At 36.2% G+C, this 26,369-nt stretch overlaps 3 protein-coding genes across 7 annotated transcripts; 2 read left to right on the top strand and 1 right to left on the bottom strand.

The window, feature by feature from the left end:
• Positions 1–142: 142 nt before the first annotated feature.
• sfr1 (SWI5-dependent homologous recombination repair protein 1) lies at positions 143–1,505 on the top strand. The gene is made up of 4 exons (XM_067421228.1): positions 143–254; positions 347–437; positions 655–987; positions 1,072–1,505. The coding sequence occupies exons 1-4, from the start codon at positions 169–171 to the stop codon at positions 1,261–1,263; spliced, it is 702 nt and encodes a 233-aa protein (XP_067277329.1). The 5' UTR covers positions 143–168; the 3' UTR covers positions 1,264–1,505.
• cfap43 (cilia and flagella associated protein 43) lies at positions 1,266–14,713 on the bottom strand. 2 transcript variants are annotated; one of them, XM_067421221.1, is made up of 38 exons: positions 14,627–14,713; positions 13,987–14,240; positions 13,771–13,867; positions 13,523–13,690; positions 13,254–13,404; positions 12,849–13,011; positions 12,635–12,714; positions 12,388–12,519; positions 12,043–12,159; positions 11,469–11,549; positions 11,212–11,360; positions 11,002–11,105; positions 10,301–10,450; positions 10,005–10,168; positions 9,739–9,909; positions 9,489–9,619; positions 9,204–9,375; positions 8,976–9,074; positions 7,969–8,046; positions 7,742–7,867; positions 7,470–7,574; positions 7,219–7,335; positions 6,858–7,040; positions 6,515–6,721; positions 6,190–6,279; positions 5,376–5,456; positions 5,155–5,280; positions 4,677–4,796; positions 4,458–4,565; positions 4,127–4,213; positions 3,947–4,035; positions 3,638–3,842; positions 3,388–3,500; positions 3,128–3,287; positions 2,747–2,911; positions 2,503–2,583; positions 2,207–2,360; positions 1,266–1,681 (listed from the first exon to the last, which is right to left on the bottom strand). In XM_067421221.1, exons 1-38 carry the CDS (start codon positions 14,653–14,655, stop codon positions 1,506–1,508), a joined length of 4,983 nt encoding a protein of 1,660 aa, XP_067277322.1. In that variant the 5' UTR covers positions 14,656–14,713; the 3' UTR covers positions 1,266–1,505. The 2 variants fall into 2 exon arrangements, with proteins under 2 accessions (XP_067277322.1, XP_067277323.1); XM_067421222.1 differs by lacking the exons at positions 13,771–13,867; positions 14,627–14,713 and having other exon boundaries at positions 13,987–14,126.
• Positions 14,714–15,216: 503 nt separating this feature from the next.
• Positions 15,217–24,862, top strand: erlin1 (ER lipid raft associated 1). Of its 4 annotated transcripts, none has more exons than XM_067421226.1 (12): positions 15,217–15,302; positions 16,256–16,383; positions 19,646–19,727; positions 19,917–19,963; positions 20,555–20,616; positions 20,735–20,866; positions 21,006–21,079; positions 21,160–21,218; positions 21,726–21,817; positions 21,906–21,995; positions 22,080–22,159; positions 23,950–24,862. In XM_067421226.1, exons 2-12 carry the CDS (start codon positions 16,277–16,279, stop codon positions 24,172–24,174), a joined length of 1,050 nt encoding a protein of 349 aa, XP_067277327.1. In that variant the 5' UTR covers positions 15,217–15,302; positions 16,256–16,276; the 3' UTR covers positions 24,175–24,862. The 4 variants fall into 4 exon arrangements, with proteins under 4 accessions (XP_067277327.1, XP_067277328.1, XP_067277325.1 ...); XM_067421227.1 differs by having other exon boundaries at positions 15,226–15,370; positions 20,735–20,860; XM_067421224.1 differs by having other exon boundaries at positions 15,226–15,370.
• Positions 24,863–26,369: the final 1,507 nt, after the last annotated feature.

The following is a 26,369-nucleotide window of genomic DNA, read 5'->3' as shown; positions in this document are numbered from 1 at the left end:
TATACAAAGAAATAAACTAGAAATTTAATATTTGCATTTTTTATTTATTTATGTAGCTACTTAAAACCATGTTTAACTTTTATTATATTATAAGCTAATAAATGAAATAACAGTTCTTTAAGACTACATTTCCCATAATTCTTGATAATGACGTAAGACGGCCCGGAAATGACAAAGGATAAATGGAACTTCTTGCACCAATTTCAAAACATTAGAGTGCCCGATCACTCTACAGACGAAAGAAAGGTTCTGAGGTGATTCTGACTAAAATTTTACACCAGCGAAACGCATAGCCTATATTACCTTCTCATTTTAGAGTTATGTAACCGTGTTCTCAATTTCTTAGCGATTTCATGATGGAGACAACTCCGATAAAACTTACACCAGTTAATGAAACGACACCGACTACAGCCCAGTGCACTTCAAGTGCAACAAAGGTACAGCTTATAAGTTAATACAGCTAATATTTGTTTACAGACGAAGCTAACATATTAGCATAGAATGCTAGCTTGTACACCACATGTTATTTTCTCTCTCTCTTCAAAAAAGTAAAAAGAAAATCACTGTGTACTTTACAACACCACCACTGATTGCACTGCCGCTGCGTTACTTGCATGTGATTTATCGTTGAAACTGTGACATTTTCTCCTTCAGTCAATGAGTGCCTCACTCAGGGAGAAGTTAAAAAGAACACGACACTCATTCAGATCCCCCCTCAGTGTGGTTAAACGCCTTCAAATTGAAGATGACAATCAAACACAGACTGCACGACAGGAAGACACGAAGCACGGCGTGGTTGACGAGAGAAAGATTGATACTGATGTCAATCAAAATGATATGAGGGAGCAAAGAGACTGTTCACATGATCGCACACCTGAGGCTGTACAAAAAGACAGGATTCAGCAATGTAACGAGTTAAGAAAAGCAGTGAAGGAGAGATCAGAAACCTTGAGAAGATTAAAGATGGTCAAGATGTATAGACAAAAGGTAAACATCTAAATAAAGTATTGACATTAACTTCCAAGCAAAGGATGCTGTTTAAGATTTTCTTTGCTCTGTCTTTCCCCATAGAATGACCTGATCCAGCTGCAGAGGCTTGTAGACAAATGGAGATCCTGTGCTCAATCTGTTCTGTTTGAATTACAGAGTGAATTACCCACAGAGGGGAAACAAACTAGCCTGTCTCAGCTTATAGACAACTTTGGGTTAGATGACAACATACTGCACTTTGATAGGACAGAGGAAGACTTCACAAACACTTGAAAGTCATTATATTAATTTTATTCACACTATTTCAACTGGTTATAACATGCCTTTACAGACCAGGTTATTCGTTAAAACCTTTATGTGGAACTGATAAGAAATTGCAGTGTGAATTTTGGTAGGTTTATTAAACTGTATTGTAATTTATTACACACTTTATTTTGTGTTGTCATGTCTGTCTATTAAAATAATTGTATTTTTCAACCAAAAGCTGAGATAATAAATCTGTTCTGTTTCCTAAATCAGTTGTATTGTAGTTGAGAAAGAGATGGGAAGTTCTTCATACGGAGTTTCTCAACTTCTGCTCTCAGTACGAGTATCTCTTCAGATTGTGCTCCGACTATGTTCAGCAGCTTCTTTCTCAAGATGATATCTTGGTAGTTCTTCTCTGCCTCCCTCTCCTGGTTATCTCCCATTGCTGGATAACGTATAACAACATTTTTTGTTAAAAATAAACTTATTTTTATCACCATAATTAAATACAACTGAACAGTTTTTGTGTGTCAACATTATTGGGCCTTATTCATAAACCATGAGTAGAATTTACAAATCGTGCAGCATTTAAAAACTGCAATATTAATAGGGCAATTTACACCACTGTTTAATTGTTTCTGGTCAGTATTTTTTTTATGCTTTTGAAAGTTTATGTTCACCCAGGCTACTTTTTTCCCCCCTTATATAACATTTTCCAGGATTCTTTGGTAATTAGAAAGTTAACAACAATATTACATTTAAATATAAATATTCTGTACAATTATAAATGTCTTTACATTTGATGCAATTGAATGTGGCCTTCTTATAAAAATAATAGAAAGTAATACATTCTTGAAAGAAAAAGAAAAAAAATACTGACCCCCAAACTTTTGAATGGTACCAAGTAGTCTATTTGTGATAAAAACAAATTATTACATTCTTTAATGGGACAAGATATAAAGTAATTTACCAACAGCCTCTAAAATATTTCTTCTCTCTGTGACTGTTATCTCCATGTCAGCCATTCTTAAGTCGAGGGCTGCATTCTTCTCTTGCATTTGTACATCTTGTCTTTTCAGGTGCTTTATCTGTTTCTTGCAAGCCTCAATTTTCTTTTGATGAGTCTAGGCAAAGAGTGAAAAATATATATATATAATTAATGTAATCATCTAGACTGAATTTACAACTGGGGAATGCCTATGCTGAACAAGCATCTGGTCAAGTTACTCTACAGCAAGGTGCTTGAAAAGTAATGAGCAAGTTTACCGTTTTCTGTAAATCTACGGTCCTCTCCAAAGTTGTGAGTTGCTTTGATGCCATATTGTCATTACTTGTTTCATTCAGGTACTAACATGAGAAAAAAAAGAAAAAAACATCGAAATATTTGTAATTGTTATATTATATCACTAAAGTTTCACAGACAAAGGTGGTCCTGAGCCATATCCTCTTCATATTCTTCTAGATTTTTTAAATCAAGATTACTTCAAAAGACTAAAGATTAAATCCATACGTCTTGAATCTCCTGAGTGATGCGCAGGGTCTGTATGTCTCTGGCTTTGTTGCTGAGATCTTCCAGATGCATTCTCATTCTCCTGTGATCCCACTCCTGCTGTATGATTCCTTTGCGGAAGTCTTTACACTCCACCATGCTGGCAATCTTCTGATCTCCTAAATCCTAATTGATAAATCAGTTTACAAATTATGAATGAATGTGTAAATAGTTGTTCCTAAGTTCCTAATTTATTAGTAGTACAAATGGCCAATGAATCAATGATCATCCTTTTTTTGTGCTTAGTTTCTGGTTCATGCAGAGAAGTAAAATAATCTGCAATAACACTGATTGCACTGATTATGAGTTTAAATGAAGATGGAGATAAGTAGTTCTCAGTACTCTGATGGTGCTGTTCAGGTCCTCAATTACTCCGCGATGGATCAGCAGAGCATCAGTATAGTCAGCAATGAAGTCTTCAGCCTCCACTTCCACCTGGCCTTGCTGTAAAACAATCTGCACCATGCTGTCCAGTCGAAATCTCATCTTCTCTTCACAAAGACTAGGACAATATTAGGTATGAAATTATTTGGTCACAGATCCTCATTAACCTCTTATTTCCAGCGATATTCTTCATTTTTATAATGAACTGTTCTTCTCACCCATTAAGTTCATCAATGAGATTTTTGATTTCAAGTTGAGCTTTCTCATCCTCATCTGTTCTCCTCTGAAGAAAAGCCTGCATCTCTGCCAGGTTCAATGCCTTTAGTTTGACCTACAGGAGTCAACATAAAACAAAAACAGGAGTCAACAAAAAACTACCTTCTCAGGCAGTTTTTGATTATGAATTATGAGGAAGCTTCAGATTTTGGGGACCTTTTGCTTCTTTGCTTCATGTATATCCCTTCTCACCTTATGTTCACTTTCCACTTTGGCCCGTCTAGCCAGGCAAAACCTCTCCCACACGACTGGATCTAATCCTTCTATCATGTTCTCTGGAGCATCCAACTCTTCCATGGCCTTCATCATCAGAGAGAGTCCATCAGATGGTGCTGTGCCTAAAAGCGCCCCCTCTTTAAACAGGTTATTTTCAGTCTGAGTTTTCATCTTCTGAACCCTGTCAAAGAACCCTTTTTTTTACTCTTTTCAAAGGTAATTAATACTGGACAAACACGTTGTATGCGTATGCATGATTAAAGTTGCAGCTTCTCTGAATAATACCTGGGTCTGCGTTTGTAAAGCTTATAGAGCTGGTCAATTATATGTCCAGGGATGTCAAAAAACTCTTTGCGAAATCCTTTGTCGAGAAGCTTTTAAAAAAGGAAAGGGGTTTATAAAATTAGACTCTTATGGGTGAGAACATTATGGATATGCATATGCATGACATGTTGGTAATCTTACTTTGTCCTCAGAGACTGTGTTATCATACGCCTCTCTAAACTCATCAAAGGTCTCCCTGTGTTTTTTTAATTCCTCCCCAATTTCATTCTGTCAGGATAGAGAGGTGACTCATACACTAGGACATGTGCAAAACAGTCAATCTCACAGGAACAGATTAGCATGCCACACAAGTTTGTTCTTGCCTGAAATGTTTGTCTCATCATCAGGAACATTATAATTGTCTCAAGTAATAACTGCCAATTTCTGACATTGTTATATAGAGTTACTGTAAACAGACAACATCCCAGATGAATAAATCAAGACAGAATATCTATACACAAATGAAGATCACCTTTAAAATTCGTGCCTTCTCAAGTTTAAGGCTCAACTGTTTCTCTCTGCTGAGGATCTCTTCTTCAGTTTGAATGGAGTGAACCAGATTCGCAATCTTGAGCTCCTCCTGAGGGATAAAAATTCAGAGTTACTGTTACATGATTACGGGTCATGTTATTTCTACAGGCTCCTAAAAAGGTGACATGCAAAAATTTAATGATGCATTGTATCATCTTACTTGGTATATGACCATCTCTGATTTCACCTTCCTTTCAAACAGATTTGTGAGTCTTTCGTCAAACACCTGGGTAGCCTCTTTAATAGATGTCAGCAGTTTCTTCATTTCGGTCTCCAGTGTCTAGGGAAACAGTGACTTATTCAAAGGGAAGCGGACTACAGTTTTAAAGAGATTTGAAATATAAAGGAGTGATTGCTTATAGGAATAGTTCATCCAAAAATGCAGATTTTACATCAATGATGCCAAGCGCCATTGGTTTTTACATACACTGTAACAGATTTTAAAGCAGCGACTTGAATATACTTGACTGCAAATAAGATTTTGTGATATCTGTTCCTCAAAAAGGTTATTATATGGCTGTTCATTTGTAATATGATACTTTTATGGAGCTTTTTTTAAATAACTTTCAAAGCTTGACAGTAAAACCCCACATAATTTGGGTGAACGATCCCTTTGTGTAATGTGATCAAAGTCATACTTTTCTGTATTTCTCTTGCTCCTCTCTGAGCTCCTTTACTTTTTTCTCAAACTCTTTGAAGCTCTTTCTCTCTTCTTCTGTCCACTGTGTTTCAGGTTTAGACATGAATTCTGGCTGAGGTACTTCCTATGAGATATCTTAAATGTTATTTTCCTCTGCCCTTGTGTTCTTTTTGATAAATAAGTTTATACATTCCAATTAGATTATTTGTGCCACCTCACCATCCTCAACACATCCTCTTTTTTAAGCTCCAGAACTCCACCCATCATCACGTTGAGCGCTTGATTTCTCGTGTTGTCAGACTGCAATGGAAATGCAGAACAGTTGTTATCATCTAGCATAAGAAATAATAAAAAATATCCAAGAAACGCATGGTATCTTTACAATATCTGTAAATATAAAACATTTTTCATATTGCAGTTTAATGTTTTTACTGTTTAAAAGTTTGGGGTTGGTAAGATCTTTTTCCCCCCACATATGTCTCTTATGCTTACCAGAGCTGAATTTAATTGATCAAAAATACATTTAACAGGAATAATGTGAAATATAATTACAATTCTATTATAATATATTTTAAATAAACTGTATTCCTATGATGGCAAAGCTGAATTTTCAGCATCATTACTCCAGTGTTAAGTGTCACATGATCCTTCAGAAACCATTCTAATATGCTGATTTGCTGCTCACATTTCTTATTATTATCAATGTTGCTGCTGCAATGATACATATTTTTAGAATTTATTACTAGAAAGTATGAAAGATCTTTTTTAGCACTTTTAATACATCCTTGCTAAATAGATGTGTTAATTCATTTATTCTTTAAAAAAGAAATTGCACTAAACGGTAGTGTATAAATAGTGTATAAATTCATTTGATTAAATGAATTTTTATATGAATATGTAATTATTAGATTACAAAATTATTAATGAATAGATTATTAAACTGATATGAATATAATTATTATTATAAAATGAGTTACGAGGTTTAAAAAAACTGTTAAAAGCACACCTGTTGTTAGGAACAGTAATAGTATACCTTGGCTGCAAGCATTTGCCGTTTGTCTTCTTCTCTTAGCTTTTCTTCTTTTTCTTTCTGTTTGGGGGTGAGGTATTTCTCAACCTTGATCTAGAAACATGCACAAATTCGCCTGTCAGACCCATTGTCCACAATACATCAGTGTTTTGCCATATTTACGTTATTTAAACTATATTAAAAGTATTTCAATTCGAAAGATATAAAATGGGATCAGACGTGTTAGAGTTAGACAATGCATCTGGTGATTTGGACCAATAAAGTTAACATGAATCCTAGATTAACCCTAGAGTGATTTAAAATCTCATATACAAAATGCCTGTGTTACCTCTGAGTCAGTCACAGTAAGAGCTCTCTCAGGACACTCATTATCACTGAGATTAGGCTCCCACAGGGTCTCACTTAGGTCCAGCTCAGTCATAATCTCAGAGATACGCTTGTTCTTCTCTCTAACACGGTTGATTTCCTGTTCCTTCTGCTTGTAAACTGCCTCAAATTCTTTGTTGAATGTGCTCTTTACTTTGTAGATAACATCCTTCATAAAACAACCATGAAATACAGCAAATTAATTAAATTAATATAAACCCCTTTTTTTTACTGTTCTTTACTTAAAACAGGATGTTAACACAAATAGAATGATTGTTTATTAAGACAACAAGAAAAGTCATCACCTTTAACAAGGTGATTTGGTTGATTTTCTGCTCTCTGACGTGTAAGTTAAACTGGTTGTAGAGATAAGGGTTGATCCCTCCATAAAGAGCACTCAGACTGCCAGTCAGAGCAGGACTGTCCTCTGCTGCCTCCTCCTTCTCCTTTTTCTCTCCAGAGACTGTGTCTAAAATCACCTCTTGAAGCTATGAACAATATTTGTATTATTTTTGTCAGATTTTGTGAATCTAACATCTGTAGAAACAAGCACTGTGCATCCAGCGTCATGGTACATTATGTTCAGTATCATGTGAGGCTTTGGTTGCTATGGATGAATCCATTCAACAGCTATCTCGTTGTTTGAGTAATACACTGTACACTTACTTGTGAATCTTTCAGTTCAATCTGCCTCGTGGTCTCAACCCTGTGAAGCTCTTCAAGCTCCTTTTCAGTGCGTTCCTTCATGGGGTAGTTCTTTACCTCATTTTCTGAATGAAAAGCCTGGGGGCAATAAAGAACACACAAAGACACTGACACTTGGCAGGTGTATAGTATTTCTAGTAGTTACAGGTAAAGCAAGTGAAATCTATGGATGTGTTAAAAAGATTTTTCCCCACATGAAATCTACCAGATACCTTAATGGCTTTCCCTTTGACTTGCATGGAATCCCAGCATTCTCTCTTCAGGACCTCCCTCTGATAGCACTTGGCCAGATTCTCCATTTCAATCTCCTTCCTTACCTTAAACCACAAAATAAACATCTAATATGTTAAGATATGTATTAGTTTTTACATAAATTACTGATGGTGTATCAAGTCTAATCATAACACATTATTGTTGAACTATATGGGTCTGTATGTCTATAGACATAATCTGCTCTTAATCATCTGTAAACAGTCATGTTTACCCTGGTAACTTCCAGCTCTCCCTCCAGCTGCAGTCTCTGTTGCTCTTCCACATCCAGGTTAAATTCCTGTTGCTCAAGTTTCTCCATGTCTGCCAGATTCTCATTCTCCTCCATCATAGCTTTGATCTGGAGTGAGCCAGAAACAATTAGCATGAACCTTTCAACTTCAAATGTGTGTACGGAAAGAATCTAATGTATAATATTAGAAGTAGAGGGTGCTTTCTTACTCTGTCACGAAGAACTTTAATGTTTCTTCTTAAGTTCTTCTTCGTCTCTGCATACTGCTGGATCTCCTCCTGGAGAACCTGGTAAGATACCACTGGGCTCATGATCTTACTATTAATGTATTATCTTTCAGTTATTCTACTTCTCAATCACCTTTCTTGATGTTTGTGGAAACCAGTATAATAAATATAAACTGCCACTCAAAAGTTTGGGGTCAGTAAGATTTTTTAAATGTTTTTTTAAAAGAAGTATATATTTAGGATGTATTTATTAATTACAGTAAAAATATAAATATTGTGAAATGTTACCATTTAAAATCTAATTTATTCCTGTGAATTTTCAGCATTCATTACTCCAGTCTTCAGTGTCACATGATCCATGATGTAGAAAACAGTTATATTTTACATTTTGTATGAATATAAAGTTAAAAAGCACAGCATCTATTTAAAACATAAATATTTTAAATAATGTCATTACTGTCACTTTTTAACAATTTAATGCATCCTTGCTTAATAAAAGTATTACTTTCTTTCAAATGTATTAATCTTACTGACCTCAAACTTTTCAATGACTGTGTGTTTTTCTCAATGTATTGGGTTTTGATGAATGTATTCACTGTGGTGGTGATAATAATAACAGTATGAATATGACTATAATATAAATGTAATAACTCCTAATGACCCGTGTATATTTTTATATAATAAAAAAATCTATTTAATTTAATGCACAGTACATACTGTTACATATGTGTATAACACCTTTGCCAGTACCATATCAGTGGTTAACATTTATATTTGTTAATTATTTCCATAAATATATTTTGTATCATTTTTCTCCTGGAGGCCTGTGATCAACCATTATAAACTCATTAAACAAGATGTTGTAACCTGAAAAGAATTAGCTGCTGGCAACAAATTAATCTAGTTAGGAACAATAAACACACTGATTTTATATTTTTAATTAAATGAGACACAATAACACATAAATAAATTCAGAGACAAGCACTAACCGCATCAATTTTCCCATCAAGCCAAGTAGAGCTAGATGGGGATGCAAAATAGTTTTCCTCTTGTTCAGCTTCATGACTCATATTTTCATTCAAACTGACCTGCAGGAAGAATTTTTTTAACATTTATATTTTGTATCTCAAGGAACATTTCTCCAGTAAACTGCTTAGCCAGGTACAATATTGTGCCTGAATATTGTTTAAACATTACAAAAAGATTTGTTTCTATACCTCTCCTGTATGAAATAAGGTACATCTGGTAAAGGATTGTGCCTGTGAATCCCAGTCAGTCATTTTGCTGAGGACGTTGTTCTCTGTGGATACTACGGACTCAAAAGAATCAGCTATTGACTGACCATGCTGGGTAGCTGCATTTGCTTTGCCAGCCCCAGAAAGCTTTAACCTGTTAGCAATGAAAAAACAAAAACGCTTCAGGTCCAGCTTCAAAGGCCTTTTAGAATCAAAGTTCTATAGTAATATTTGTTTGTTTCATGTTTTTGAGACCCCCGAGCTCACCTTAGCCTGCTGCAGACAAGCGAGCCATCCCTCAGGCCAGTGGTGATGAGGGTCTGACTGTCTGGGGTGAAACAAACAGATCCGACTCCATCCTGCCAACATGAGTGGCACTGCAGCTGCACATACCTGTCCTGCATGTCAAAGGCAAGCCTATTTAAATATTTGGCCATTTTCTGAGAAACATGTGGCTCCTAGCCCAGTGCTTGTAAACATGGACAAACTTGTAGAGTGTGGTTTTAACAGACAATACCATTGTTGAAATCTCACAGATGCGCAGCAGTCCATCCCTGCCAACTGTTGCCAGCCAGGCTTGATGTGGAGAGAGCTGTAGAAATGCAGGGCTCAGAAAATGGCCCTCTGCCTCCTTCTCTGGTATAAGTTGAACTGCGTCCTGCAAAATAGAGGCCTTTTTTTCTCCACTCTGTATAACACATGAGAAGCAGTTAGGAGGAGTGCCAAAAAAACGAAATAAAACTTTCATCAGGCTGTGAGTGTTCTCTGTCTGTTGAATTGCACCTCAGGGATACTGAATCTTTGCAAGACTTTTCTCTGTTGGCAGTAACCAAATATGTTGTTTGTGGCCAGGACACAAGAGCAAAGTGCGTGAGGGAGCTCGTACAAACAGCTGTGAAGGACATCTTCATGCAGACGACCGTGGACATCCACACAACTTGTTAAGTCTGGAAGTGGCACAACATTATGATAAGCACAGCTGGAGTGTTTTTTCGCCCAATGTGTTTCATTTGTTCTATTGTTTCAAAAAAGCTTTTTGTATGCCACTCTCAATTATGGCATGTTTTTTCCCCATGTACCTGTAAGCTGTTGCACAAACAACGTCAGCAACAGAAGTACATTTCCCTCATTGATTTCTCTCCCTGACTTGTTGCATAGCACCAGCACTTTAACCTGTCTGCTTTCTTTATGGTACTGAGTGGAAAGGCCTACAATGGGTCCTGGAGCCTCTGAAAAAAAATGTAAAACAACTTGTTATTTTAAACTTTAGGCAAAAAGAGTTAATACACTGCCATTCAAAAAGTTTAGAGTCAAGTAAATTTCCTTTTAATTTTTTAAAAGGTGTCTTTTATGCTTATTTGAAACAACTATACAGTAATATTATTAAATATTATTAAAATAACTGCTTTATTTGAATATATTTTAAAATGTATTCCTGTGATGGACCATTACTCCAGTCTTCAGAGTCACATGATACTTTAGGAATCATTGTAATATGCTGATTTGGTGCTTACGAAACATTTGTTAATCCAATCAATGTTGAAAACAGTTCTAATGCTGCATAATATTTTTTGTGGAAACAGTGATACATTATTTTTAGGATCCTTTGATTAATTGAAAGTTCAAAAGAACAGCAATTATTATAATTAGAAAGATTTTATTATAATTATAAATTATGTCTTTTCAATGTAATGCGTGCTGAATAAAATGTTTGATTTCTTTCTAAATAAATCTTATTGATTGAAACTTGCATGACAGTGTATGTTATCCTAAAAATTACCAATCCATCCAATAACTTCAAATCCTTTTGATGGCCTTGCATTCAGCACAAACATGCGTGAGTCTGATGCTCCTGTGATTAAGAAGTTGCCACCTTGATCAAACCTGTTGAACATATATATGTATTATACAGTATGCTCAACATTCAGTTTTCATTCCATCCATTCAAAAGAAATTTGATAGCTATTAATCCAGGAGCTGAGAAACTCACACCAAATGGTCTACTGGGACATGGTAGAAATGAACTCTGTGAACTAGTCTGGGCTTCTGTTTTGTAGTCATCTCCACAAACAGGACATCTCCAGTGGCTGTCCCTACAACAACACACTGCGCCACGAGGCAGCACGCCATACTGGTCACCTGAAGTAAAGTCATTAAAAAAAAAGTCATACACAGATTTATATATTTATAATTTTGGAAAAATAAGTACTATGTGATTCATATAGAAACTGTAATTATATGACTAACATGTGTTTGCAGAGAGATAGAGCCCATGCAGTGTCCATCCTCCAGAGCCCACAGCTGTACGTCTCCTGTTTCTCTGACTGACTGCAACAATGGAGAAGCAGATGCCTTGTTATTTTCAATCATATTTCATTTCAGATCTGCTTTTTGTAATCTAATATCTTTTACATTGTAATACTATACTTTTCTTATAATTACATTACATTAAATAATTAAATACATTTATTATTTAAAAATATAATTAAAGAGAAAGTTCACCCAAAAATGCTCAGCCTTTACTCCTGCTTTTGTTCCAAACCTGTATGAATTTCTATCTTCTGCTGAACACAAAATATATTTTGAAGAATGTCAGTAACCAGTAAACAGTTGGTTGACTTACTTTTTTCTTCTTCTTCCCATACTATGGAAGTCAGTGGGGCCCATCAACTGTTTGGTTACCCATATTCTTCAAAATATACGTTCAGCAGAAGAAAGAAATTCATACTGGTTAGGAACAAATGAGGGTGAGAAATTGATGACAGCATTTTCATTTTTGAACTAACTATCCCTATCTATTGACTTTACAAAGTTATTTTACCAAGCAAACACTTCTATCAGTGTATAATGGAGCAACAGCCACAAAATCTCCACAGAGGACATCTAGGATGTTGACAGTTTTATCCATTAGCAGTGGTTTGAATCTGTAAACACAGCCCTGTGAAGCAAAACTGAAAATTATTAACAATGTTTCTCATCTGTCTTTAAACAAATGATTTAATGATTTGCATTGCATTATGGTATAAATGAGGTTATGATTAGTTAATTATCTTTTTTTTATTAAAAAAATTAATATATTGTATAATATAACTGTTTTACAATAATATTGTTGTATTATGAATCATAAAAATACACTGATATTATAATAAATTATAATAACACTTACTGTGTTGGAAGTTAGCAGCAGTGTCTCACCGTCAGGGGAAAAACATATAGCCGAGGCTGCCTCATCCAAAGCCCAAGTCTGCAATACCTCTAATTTGTTTCCTTTAATTTGTATTTTCCGTAAAATGCCTTCCTGTAATGGTTTTGAAAATGCTCTTGAATCAGGTTGAAATTATGTCTCACTTGAAAAGAGAGTAGTGTTTAGTTTTAGGGCTATTATCAGGGTGATGATGAATAACATTTCTTACAATTCCTGCAGCAAAGAGATTACAATCTTGTAGTACTAAGCTCTGAAAACTGCCTTCCTGTAGCAATATTTCACTGTCATCTGTGAATAAAATGCAATTAAAATAAGCTATCAAAAAAAGTTACCAAATAAGTCTAAAATTCATACTAGTAACAAAAAATCCAATGGTGAAATCTGTAATGTTTTGCTTTGACATGTATCAAGTATAAGTTTACCTGTGTGGGTTACTTTAGTTTGGGGTTTATATAGGACAGCAACAAGCAAAGTTTCAGGATTCACACAAAGCAGGAAACCTTCCTTACAACCAACATACAGGTCAGAAGAAGTTGACCAGCAGATGGCACTTGGACAAAGTTTTGTTTTAATTTGTTTCAAAGGCTGTGGGGACAAAGACAAATAGTATGCTGTGACTTTCCCAAAAATAAAGTGTTTTTAATTATGATGATCTTTCCAAAAGAAAAGTAGATTAAAATTATTATTAATTAAAGTAATGTCTGTACTTTGTTTTGATTAAAAAATGTTATAAGGAAAACATAAAACATTTTTAGATTTTTTTTTTAAATTATTAATGCAGCCCTAAAAGTGGTTTATAAGAACAAAACTAAAGACATAACCCGTACCACAAAGCTATCAGCTTTGTCTCCACTCAATCCAGCGACTGCTGAAGTGGGCATCTGAGGACCTAAGTGGGTCATCTTCCCATTCAGCATATGAGATGGGTTTACTTCACCTTCAATAGCTGAACCATCAGTGGCGGGGAGATCAACAGCACTACCAAGCAAACATATAGAAGATATAATGAGTAAAAAACAATACACTGTCTGTGCATTAACCCCATTGGCATGTGCAAATAGCAGTGACATCTGCTGGAGACACAGACACACTCTACCTAGGATTCATCAAATGATAGTTGCCACATCTTTCAACATTCCAGATGGTAAGGGTTTTAGATTTTACAGCACATATTTGACACCAGTTCATGGGGTTGAAAACCAGGGCTGTGATGTCCTCTCCCAAAAGTGGATGGCTACAAAGTGGAATCATACTCTCCAAGTTCCTAAAAAAATAGATATGAATAATAATATTAACTGTAATGCAAAATATACATAATTTCTGTAGCAAATCTCAGACTAATACCATAACGTGATGGTGTGATCAGGTATGGAGGAAGAACTGACTAAATAAGGGCCAGTATCACACAGTGCCAAAGCTGTATAGCCTAGTTTGGATGTACCTAAAAAACAAAAGGAAAACCTATAATTGTACATGTTTACAAAAATGTAGTGTGTCCTAAAATTAACTAAAATCAGCTCTAAGAGTTTGTTGTTCAGGGTGCAACTAAAAATTACGGACCTTTCAGTTCACAGGTCAGCTCAAGCTCAGGATAGTTGTAGACAAAGATGGAAGGATTCAGTCTGAGGTCAGAGAAAGCAAGACACCTGCGTTTTCCACTTGCTGTAAAGGCCCCAATACCAGAAGTGGGACTCTGGAGAATCATCCTCGTTTCATTTTCCACATTGTGGAAAACAATGAAATTTCCGCAGGTGTAGCATACTGTTTTCTTGTCGACAAATTGAAATGTGCCATTGGTGAATCCTTGCACCCATCTTGTACATGGCAATAAACACAAAATCAGCATTATTTACATATGTTGTAACGGTATGTGTTCTCATATTGCTATAAATACATTTGTACACATGCTTCCATATTTGTATAAAAAAAAATTCTTCAAATGGACTGTCAGAGTAGTACGTTGACTTTAGTTTATTTAGTTTACATCATATCATAACAGTATTTCCAGTGTGTGCTGTAACGTTATATTTGCTCAATGCTAAGCTGTAACGTTTTCTGTTCAATGCTAGGTAGCTATGGTACTTATGCAACAATTTGTTATCCAGACAAATACATTTACAAGCTAAAAAAATAATGATTTGCTACGGAAACAATGTTAAAAGACTGTGCAAGTTTTTCAAATAAATAATTCGTAACGTACCGAACTTCTAAGTTTCCCAGTACATCCATTTCAATCCGTCAGCTGAGCGAGCTCACCCACTGAGTGTGCGTCTGTTTCCATAGCAACCCATAGCACACGGACTTAAGTAACACACATTTTGTTTTATTATTTTAATTTACGATTATGATAAATATATGAAACATACTATCCTTGAATTCGTTGTTTGAATCGGATTTGAAACACCACTTGCTTGAATGTTAACAAAAGATTTTTAATGTAACGTTAGCCCTTTTGCTTTTCATCATTAACAGCCCCTGATTGCTGGCTAAAAATGTATATAACACTTATAGTTATCCCCATAACTGTAATGATTCTAATAATAATTTTGTAAATGAATAATGGAGTGATTTCGTAGTGTCAATGTTAACGATTGGATTAAAACGTTTTTGTATCGTTACAATCGAGACATATAAAACATAATAAGAATAAATATAAATTAGATTAGTTCTAAGTTTTCCGACACGTGCACCTAGTCTTATCCCAGATAAACTCAGCTGTTTTTCTCATAGACAGTAAAAGTTTTTCTGTAGCTGGTACTGGTGACTCTTATTTTGAAGGTATGTTTGAAGCAGATTTTGAAAGGGAAATCAGTATCGGATTCACAAAGCGTTTCAGTGGGAACCTTCCAACCACATACAATGTTGGACATAGCGTCGTGAGTAATAAAGTAATGTCCTGCGAAAGTGAAAGGACAGTACTGTCCATTATCTAAACGAATGATCGGTAAATGCTTACTGTGCCTATCATTAGCGTCTTGTATTTGTGGTTTAACTTGTCCGTTTTGATACAATGTTTACTTGCATGTCAAATAATTAGCTTGGTTAGCCAGCCGCGGGCGTGGGTTAGCTTGAATGTAGTCATGTGTTACTGATGTGTTCGCTTCTACGATGTCTAGATCACGCGAATGGCTGTAACGGTTGTTTTAGCATATGAACCAACAGATTGCGCTCATTCATTCGTTTACGTTCGTGCCATGTAACTGTTACAGTAGTACGAGCGAGTCAGCACTTCATTTGAGGAAGTAACGTTAGCTAGCCTGTATAGCCAGGACAAGGAATAAAGGGTGTGTTTAAAAAGATACTGAGTTGCCTTCCTAGACACAACCATTTGCATATTCGAACAAAAAGCTGCACTTCTACACTTGCTGCCTTGGTAGGCAGCTCAGTAGGTGTTGAAACGCAGCCAGACTGCAATTCCTGGTTACTGACAGCCTTATGACTGACACTCGTTTCCCTAAAATAGCAGTGGGGGTTATGCAGCTCTCAGTATCACTAGTACATGCTGGATGTGACCTTAAGAATGTATTTGTATATATTTGTATTCCACATTTGCATTTGGAAACATTACTTCCGTATGTGGGGTCTGTGGGTGGGTCTAATGGACTTTGAAAACCTGTTATCTCGGTTTACTGTGCAGCTCTACGCAGATTATTTGTGTGTGTATGCTCACAGTGGCTGGAGCTTCTGCAGCACAGGCTGGTCTGCTTACATGTTTGCAATCAGACCCCTAGCTTGTGTTATAAGCTGATCTATTGTCACCTAAATTGAGTGTTTATCCTAAGGATCAGCTCAACTATCCTTTTTTTTCCTCAAACTTGTCTCTCTGCAGGTGAGCGCTGGCTGAAGGACAATGGCACATGTTGGGGCAGTAGTTGCAGCAATGGCCAGTGTGATGGCCATTCTGCTTCATTCTTCCATTCACAAGATTGAGGAAGGACATTTAGCTGTGTATTACAGGTAAGTTTAAAGGGGGGGTGAAATGCTGTTTCATGCATACTGAGCTTTTTACACTGTTAAAGACTTGGATTCCCATCCTAAACATAGACAAAGTTTCAAAAACTAATGTTGCACGTTTGATAGAGTATTTCTGTGTCAAAAATACTCCTTCCAGTTTCTCACAAGTTTCGGAGAGTTTTTTTTCGAGTATGGGTCGATTTGACGTTAATAGAACGGAAAGTCTATTAACAAATTGTATGGGCCGTACGGGCTCTTCTCCCAGTAGGGTGCGCGCGCGCGCGCGTGCGTGAGTAGAGCGAGTGAGGAAATCCATGCCCGTAAACACTGCTCTCAGGTGCAGATCCAGTCGTCCGTGAACACTTATGTCGGTTATAGTCCGCGCCGCGCTCCACTTTATTCCTATGGGTGACGTCGAGCGACTTCAACACTTCAGCACAGCATTCCGGGAAGGCAGCGCTGCATTTGAACCGATTTGAACGCAGAAATGACGGGAAGCTTCATAACATCGCTTCAGTCGCGTCTCAAAGTGGATTTCCACGCCACTGCTGTCACAGGACTTCACCAAATCATACCAAAGAAGTGTGTTTTTGACGGAGCGGTCCCAGCGATAAAGGTTCGGTCCTGCTTTGGAAGCAGGCGGTGAGTAAAAATGTCTCTGCTATTGGCTACCGTCGCATGAGTAAACAACGACACGATCGCGTGCTTCGTCATTCAAATGCGCTAACGGTTACTCCATTGCTGTTCTCTGTATAACGTTACACTAGTCTGATGTGCAAAACCGTTTTGCTTGCTACTGCTGAGGTCTAACGTTAGTCGCATACAATAGTCCATAAACTGAATCATGTCCTCATAAACTGCGAGTAAAAACACACAAATGTTGACAGGCCACTAAATACAGTACATACCACAGAGACGGACGTCCTGATGTTGCTGTTTCTCCTGTTCAATTTATTTCTGCCTCAGATTTGATTCTGGATCATTATCTGTATTAGCTGAGATAGCCATTGGGTTTCTCCACGCTTGAGGACGTCACCGCTTTGCGCGTTCGTCATTCTTTAGCTCCGCCCACACGATACGCCTCCAGACGCTCGTTTTTTTCTGGAAAGACTCGGTACAGCCTATATTTCTTTTATAAATATAATAAATCTTAAGACTTTTCGGAGATATGAAGGATGCAATGCTACTCTATAGGTACTCAAGATTGACATGAGATTGACTGAAACTGAGTGTTTCACCCCCCCTTTAAGGAAGTTGCATTGAAAATATCCAGGGTTTTATTTATCTTATGTTAATCATTCATAAAATAACTGCAATTTAATTGTAGGTTGGGTGAAAGGCTTGATCAGTTAACTTTGTGTTTCAGTTGTTCAAAATGAATCTGTCATTATTGCTTACCTTCATGTTATTTCAAACTTGTATGACTTTTATTTTCTGTTCAACATAAAAGAAGAGATTTCTCTCAAAATGTGTCCCCATAGAATGAAAATCAATTGTCACCGAATGTTTTCGTTACCAACATTCTTCAAGTTATCATCAAACAGGTTTAAAATGACATAAGAATGATTCAATTATTATAGAAATTTCTTTTTTGGGTGAACTATCACTGAGTTTTTTCACAGCTAATTTTAGTGTTAAGTAGGGATGCAGTATAGCCTGGTTAAAACCAGGCTATTCTCAGTAGTAACTGAGTTATGGTCTGGCAAAGCTTCATAGACAAATCATTTCCAAAGGGGGGTCACCAACGGACATCGCTCAAATGCCTCTGGGCGCAATTCAATAGACCTAAAACCAATCAGAGCGACGGAGAAACATCTGAGACTCTGACTGACAGCTATTTTTTTTTCTCTTGCTGTGTCCCAATTCGCCTACTTGTACTGTCTATGACCTAAAAGTATGTACTCTTTTTGATTTCGAGGAAGATCTTGCAATGGCTTTTGATGACTTTTGCTGTTCTTGTAAAATAAATATGATAATAGATGGTGTCCACTGGCACTCCATCAACATTTTTGCAAAGTTTGGGAAACCCTTATAGCATATCAGACCGACTGAAACATCTCGGATTGACGAACAGAACAGAAAACATCAAGCTCTGATCTCATTTGCCCCCGTTGTAAGGCATTTGTATTGCGATTAGAATGCGATTTGCAATATTTAAAAAATAAAATATTGATGAGTAAAATTGTAAACAAACTTTATTCAAATTCAGTCATTTCAGATGTGTTAGAACATTTTTCAGACTTGAGCTAGTTATTTATTTACAAGTATTTACAATTTTTACATGTCTACCAGATCTAGTCTGAGGAAATAAGCACAGAAAGGTCAGATACAGAGCTGCTGATCACATGATCACACTCCCCATCCTCCTCATCAAAGTAGCTGGTGTAATTCACATCTGATAGCCGAGTTGTTCTTTGCTCTGGTTTTAACCAAAAGGAAAAGTTTAAAATGCTTAAAACAGACGCGATAGCTGATTCGAACGAGTGATGTTCCACGGTGGCATCCATCTTTGTAATGTACAAAATCTGCTTTACTGTCGCTGTTTTGTCGTCATGTTGTAAAGCCTGCCCCAACGTTTCAGAAATGGGCTTGAATGGGCTTTTGCCAGACTACTTGCAGAGCAAATCTAAATTTGTCAGAAGTTGTCTGGGTTTTCCCACGCTAGATGGACTATATATTGGCTAATTATCGTTATCAGCCGATTAAATGCAAATTTTTAATGTTAATATTTTTCCGACATATTCAAGCTAATGGATAAAGTATAATTTCCTTCAGGTGAGACACTTCAGACGTGCACTGTCCACCATGATGATATTGAATCGCTTGAAATATGATTGGAATCGCTTTGAAAAGGAAAATACAATTAAGTGCAACATGTGCAGCATAAATCTGTGGTATAGGCCAGATAAAATTAAAAGAACATGATTTTAAATGAACGTTGTGTTTCAGTGTGTTTGTTGTGGAAAGAACGCATCCATGGAGTTAAACATTAAGGAAAAGCACAGTCAAGTGTGCTTGTGCATTCGCAGCCTTTTGTTTTTGTAAATAGGCTCTCAAAGTATATCAGTTTGTATTTAGATGTTTCTGCCCTTATATTGGTTATAGGCTTTCAAAAATAAATAATTATTGGTTATCAGTATCGGCCAATATGTTCATATCTGTGTTTCCCTAGTGGTAATGTTATTTCTATGTAAAGAAATTGGTGTCATATTTATCATTAACTGTCATTCATATTAGTTAATGTGCTTTACCTTTTATTTTTCAGAGGAGGAGCTTTGTTAACATCTCCAAATGGCCCAGGTTACCATATAATGCTGCCTTTCATTACTTCATACAGATCAGTGCAGGTATTTTTATTTTTTTACATTTGGCTTAATAACAAATACATTATTGCTCTCAATGCAGTTGTTAATGTTGTTGATCAAGATGATTTTATTTGAATTTAACCTTTGTAACAAGGGTGAGGTTTTAGGTTCTTAAATATTTTGCTGAAGATGCTGATTTTTTTCTCTCTCATGTTTGCATCATGATTATAGACAACTTTGCAAACTGATGAAATAAAAAATGTGCCTTGTGGAACCAGGTAAACTTTCACATTATTGTATATTCTGTAAAATACATAATATATACACACACACACACATCAGGCATAACATTATGAACATTATGATTATGAAGTGAATAACACCTGCTAGTGGGTGGGATATATTAGGCAGCAAGTGAACATTTTGTCCTCAAAGTTGATGTGTTAGAAGCAGGAAAAATGATCAAGTGTAGAGGAAGGGGCAAATTGTGATGGCTATATGACTGGGTCAGAGCATCTCTAAAATTGCAACTCTTGTGGGGTGACGACAGGGTCATTGACAGCCAAGGCTCATTGATGCACGTGGGGAGAGAAAGCTGGCCCGTGTGGTCCGATCAAACTGACAATCTACTGTAGATCAAATTCTGTAGCTTAGATACCACAGCACACCTTCAGGGGACTAGTGGAGTACATGCCTCGACTGGTCAAGGCTGTTTCGGCAGCAAAAGGGGGACCAACACAATATTAGGAAGGTGGTCATAATATTATGTCTGATCGGTGTATAATATATAATAAATAGCCATCATTATTTAGCATGGTATATTTTCTGGGGCTCTTGAATGAAAATAATAATTTCTCTATCTTCCACAGTGGGGGTGTTATGATCTATTTTGACAGAATTGAAGTGGTCAACATGCTAGTTCCATCAGCAGGTGAGGAGCCTTAAAGAGAGAGTTCACCCAAAAATAAAAAAGTTCTCATAATTTACTCGCCCTCAATCCTTTTTCTGTGGAAGACAGAAATAATGCTCTTGTTTTTTTTTCTCCTCAGTGGTAGACATAGTGAAGAACTACACTGCAGACTATGACAAGACACTAATCTTCAACAAAATTCACCATGAGTTAAACCAGTTCTGCAGTGTGCACACACTACAGGAAGTCTACATAGAGCTGTTCGGTGAGTGTGAGTCACTTATGTCAAACAATTTATTCTGCCAAATATAATGTGAACTTTCAGTTGTTTATATGAGCACAGATGTTTCTGCTGTCATTTTTTTCGTCTTAATCAAAGACTTTTCATTTGTGTCGTTTTTGTCTGACAGACATAATTGATGAGAACTTAAAGACTGCACTGCAGAAGGACTTGAATGCTATGGCTCCTGGTCTCACTATTCAGGTATGGTTTTTACTCTGTTTTCTCTCTGGGGTTTTAGCTTTGACTTCAGCAGAATTATACACTTACATGATATATTGCAGGCTGTGAGAGTCACCAAACCTAAAATTCCTGAGACAATCAGAAGAAACTATGAGCTAATGTAAGTGTAACTCAAAACATTTCTTACATTATTCTGTGCAGTTTGCTTGAATGTGTTTTGAGGTGTCTTCATATCTCCATACTGTTTTGCACACTTTGATTCTTGCTGATTTAAAAAAAATGATGCACTGACATTTACTGTTCTAACTTTTAGGCTCTATATAATTTAAAAAAAAATTGTAGTCATTTATGCTTACCAAAGTTGAATTTATTTGATAAAGAACAAAAACAGTAATATTGTGAAATCTTATTACAATTTAAAATACCTATTCTGAAATCTTATTACAATTTAAAATACCTATTCTGAAATCTTATTACAATTTAAAATACCTATTCTGAAATCTTATTACAATTTAAAATACCTATTCTATTTTAAAAAGCAATTTATTCCTGTGATGCCACAGCTGAATTTTCAGCAGACAGTATTCCATTCATTATCTGAACATTATCAGACATCTTGATGTACTGTCCTTGAATGCAAGTATCTATTGTTTTTTCCAAATTTTAGGGAAGCAGAGAAGACGAGGCTGCTTATCACCGTTCAGACGCAGAAAGTTGTAGAGAAAGAGGCTGAAACTGAGAGAAAGAAGGCCATCATAGGTGAGTCCAAACCTACAAATATAAAGCTTCTGATCAGATACAGCGTCACGATTCTGCCCTCATTCATCTTGTGTGTTGCTTATTACAGAGGCTGAGAAAATGGCTCAAGTGGCAGGGATTCACTTTCAACAAAAAGTGATGGAGAAGGAAACGGAGAAAAAGATCTCTGAAATTGAAGGTCTGTTTTTTCAACAGAGCAATTTCACAGCATGCCACGCAGTATTTTGCTTATCAGACCCATTTTGTTTTTTTATTGTAACAGATGCTGCTTTTCTGGCAAGAGAGAAGGCAAGAGCAGATGCAGAATATTACACTGCTGCAAAATTTGCTGAAGCCAACAGGGTAAACCTCCCTCCTCTAATCTTTTTTGTACATTTTTGTATGTTGCTCAATGTCTTAGAAATTTGTGGAAGACTCAGTGTCCTTTAAACTTGAAAATTATTATTTAAAATTATTAATAATTATTTTGAGAAATCCTTGGAAGAGATGTTTTACAATGTTAAGTGTATTTACACCGTGTTTAATCAATAACACTTTATAATAAGGTTTCATTCGTTAACATTAGTTAAAATTAATTAGGAATAAACAGTACTTCTAAAGCATTTATTAAACTAAGTTAATGTTAATTGCAACATTTATTTAACCTGGATGCCAGCCGAAAAAAGCCCCGCCCACAACATTTGAAATCTGGAAGTTCGGTCTGGACTTGGTCCGTCATGGAGCAACTATCCTCAAATCAGAGCTGTTCGGACCAATGAAATTGTCAGGGTGGTCTTTATATATGATAGACAGATGATCAACAGTAACGTGATAATTCACGTCACCAAAGAGCGCTTGGGTTGAATTTGTTCACTAAACTGAGAACTTGTGCATTCACCTTTACTATTCCTCAAATAATGATTGTGTTAGTAAGTACTCTGTGTATCCTAAAATTCTGTTTACAACACCAGCAAAGATGGTTTACACTCATCTTTGTATATTCTACTTCTTTCAACATGTGTGCACTTGAGTTCTGTTGACAACTATGCGTTGTAAAACATACTTCATACATCCCTAACTCTGTTGCTCTAATTGGTTGTACTAGGTCTATCCAGTTCAGTGCAGAGGCATTTTCACCCCATAATCACAGCCCAATGGAGCAGTATCAGACTCAAATTCTGACTATAATCTGAGTATGATGACATCAGGCTAACATTTATTAGTACAATTCTTTTTAAAATCAAAAGTTAACATTAGTTAACGCACTATGTATTAATGTTAAAAAGCAATGAACACCTATATTTTTTTATTAACATTAACAGAAATTAATGTTGTAACTGAATTGTTCACTGTTAGTTTATATTTGTTAAAACATGACCTAATGTTAACAAAGGAGACCTTATTGTGAAGTGTTACCGTTTAACCTATAGATTTAAATCGGAGACTGCTGTAACAGTAAGTTTGTTCACTTTTAGTGAGTAAACTATCAATCTAATCTGTTAATAAAATAGATTTTGTGTTAATGACTTCAACCTAGCTATATTAAAGGGATAGTTCACCCAAAAAATGAAAATTAGCCAATGATTTACTGGTAAGTAACCCTCAAGATATCCTAGGAGTATATGACTTGCTTCTTTCAGATGAATGCAACAGAATATGTCACGAGTCAGGTCAAGGGTTACTCTTTTGCCGTAAATCGATGTGTATGTCCATCTTTTGAAAGCTAGTTATTTTATTTTAGTTTTTATTTCATTTTAAATATGGATATTTTTCTCACACAAATGCATTGCTTCGCTTCAAAAGGCCTTAATTAACCCCTGGAGCTGTATGGATATCTTTTATGATGGATGGATGGATGCACTTTTTTTGGGCTTCAAAATCAAATCCATTATTTACTGCCATTATGATCTTGGAAGAGGCAGGGCATTTTTATTTTTCTCTAGTTTTATTTGCCTGAAAGAAGAAAGTCATATACACCTAGGATGGCTTGAGAGAGTAAATTAGGGTGGTGATTTTCATTTTTGGGTGAACTAACCCTTTCAGAAAGCACCTGTAGGAGGCTGTAGCTAATGTCATACACGTTCCTTCAGTACAGTTGATTCCACAGGAAATGCTCAGACCATTTATCAGACTACTGTCTCCCTCCTCCACAGCTGAAGCTTACACCAGAGTACCTGGAACTGATGAAATATCAGGCCATAGCCACAAACAGCAAGATCTACTTTGGTCAGGAAATCCCAAACATGTTTGTAGACAACAGTGCCTCCCGTCCAACCACGGGCCAGGGTGCGGCAGATTTGACAGAGCAGCTGGAGTCCTTGAGTATGAAAGAGAGTCTTAAGAAAGCGTCCAAGCCCAAAGCCACAGATGGCAACTGAGGGGCCTGAAGGCTGTCCACTCCCTCTTCCTCTGCAATTTCTCTCTCTCTCTCTTTATGGGGCATGGGTGCTTGTGAGGCATGCTGACATGGATGCTTTTCACTCTTTTACTGCAGTGGGGTTGGGTGCTTGGCTAGCTGTGCTGTGAGTCAGTCAGTCAGCTGAAGAGACACAGAGCCTGTGGTTTTCCAGCAGTCGCTTGTGGACTAAAAAGTAATGTCCAAGAACAGTGCTACTGAATATTGCCAGGTTGCATTGTTGTGATTCAAATCTAAAATAATCCCTCCAATGTCCCTAACTCGCATCAGCATGCTTTTCCCCTTTTTTGCTCTAAAATTTTGATTACCTTTTACAAATCCATGCTAATTATTTGTTAGATGCAGCAGGTGGATCTATGTGAAGTGTGTGAACATTTTGATATTAACCTTTGTGTTGTCTTTAATATAACTGGAATTATAAGGCATCACACTAATTAACATCAAAGGCAATGGTTGAATTGGCTACAGTATGATGTGACTCATTTTGTAGCCAACATTTGTCATCTCTTTTATATATTGTTGAGGGATACTTAACCCTAAAATGTATATTATTATCATTTGTTCACCCTAACATCCCTCCAAATTTGTAAGACAATTTTTCTTCTGTGGAACACTATATTATATATATGTGTGTGTGTGTGTGTGTGTGTGTGTGTATATGTATGTATGTATATATATATAAATATATATATAAATAAATTGTCCATACAATTAAAAGTAATTTAGGTCTAATATTGCAACTTGCTTGGACCCCAATGACTTTCATTGTATGGACAAACATTCTTTAAAATCTCCATCTTGTGGTCTGCAGAAGAAATACAGTCCAACAGGTTTGGAACGCCATAAGGATGAGTAAATGATAAAAGATTGTTCACTTTGTTTGGTGAGCTACCCCTTCAGAAAAGTCCACTTACTTCATTATAGGTCAAATCTTAATTAAATTTTACGTGTGTATGTATGATTGATTTTGTTTTAAAATAACCCCTGCTTGATTTTTGTTGATCTTTATGAAGACTTTTGCCACAATATTGACACCTGAATACTTGGTGTGAATTTAATTCATGTAATGTCAGAAATAGTAGGTTTGGTATAGTATCGTGTAGCTTGTTAGTTTGTGGGTGCTCTGTGGATGATGTTGAATTGTTGGATTATAGAAAGAGTGACACTGAGCATGAGTTTCATAATATTTCATAAGATGTTAATGTTTTGTTTTGTGGCTCCAGCCTTTGAAAAGCTGTGAGATGGACAGCTGCTGGATAATATTATAGTTGGTTCCTTTATGACTGAAAATGCCTTTTACACCTTTAGTTGAGCTTGCTCATTTTGTCATCACTAGAAGAGTTTATTTCAAAGGGAATTCAGTTACAACAAGGGCTGCAGTATTATTAGGCACTATCAAAGAAATGTAGGATTATGATAGATAAATGCATTAATGATCAGACATTCTAACAATATATTAATGCATGTTGGGATGATGTTTTTCACTGGAGTTGCCCAGAAGCCTCATCAAGGCTTCATCAGAATTTCACCACTAGGGGTAGCCAGTGATCTTTGGGAATCATAAGACTGGACAACAAAGAGTTATAAGACTCAAAAATGTGGCTGTACTTCTCATTTAAATGTGTCGAAGTCTGCCTAGGTTGCTTTAATATGCAAATATTAACAATGCATAAAATCAAACCATACAAAATAGGTTTTGAATAGTGTCTACTAGTACTATCTCTCAGGAAAGGGACATGTTAACTTGAATGACCAGCTTTTTTGGTATCTTGGATTTAATCTCTGACCATTCTTGTCTGTGTGAATTCACACAGCCATGTTTTACATCCTCTTCATACTTATTTTTCAAAGAGACAAGCATTCTATATAGTTAGTCTGATTTTTCCTTCTACAAACAGTGGCTTCTCCCATTTTCCTCTTAATTTGACTTTTCCTTCAAGTTCTAAGATTAATTGTCTAAAAAGATTTTACTGTCCATGTGATCCCTGCAATTCTTATGGTTGATTATATGAGAGGACAGAATTTGACTGCCCTGGATTAAACCCACTCTGTGAATGTCACTTTTTTATGTCGGCATAATTTAAGATCCTAATTTTAAAACATTTATATGCAAAATTTATAAAATTTTGACAATGTTCAATTCTGTGAAATAAAACC

The sequence above is a fragment of the Pseudorasbora parva genome, chromosome 17 (assembly GCF_024679245.1).
Source record: "Pseudorasbora parva isolate DD20220531a chromosome 17, ASM2467924v1, whole genome shotgun sequence".
NCBI lineage: Eukaryota > Metazoa > Chordata > Actinopteri > Cypriniformes > Gobionidae > Pseudorasbora > Pseudorasbora parva.
This window is presented reverse-complemented; position numbering and strand designations above follow the sequence as displayed.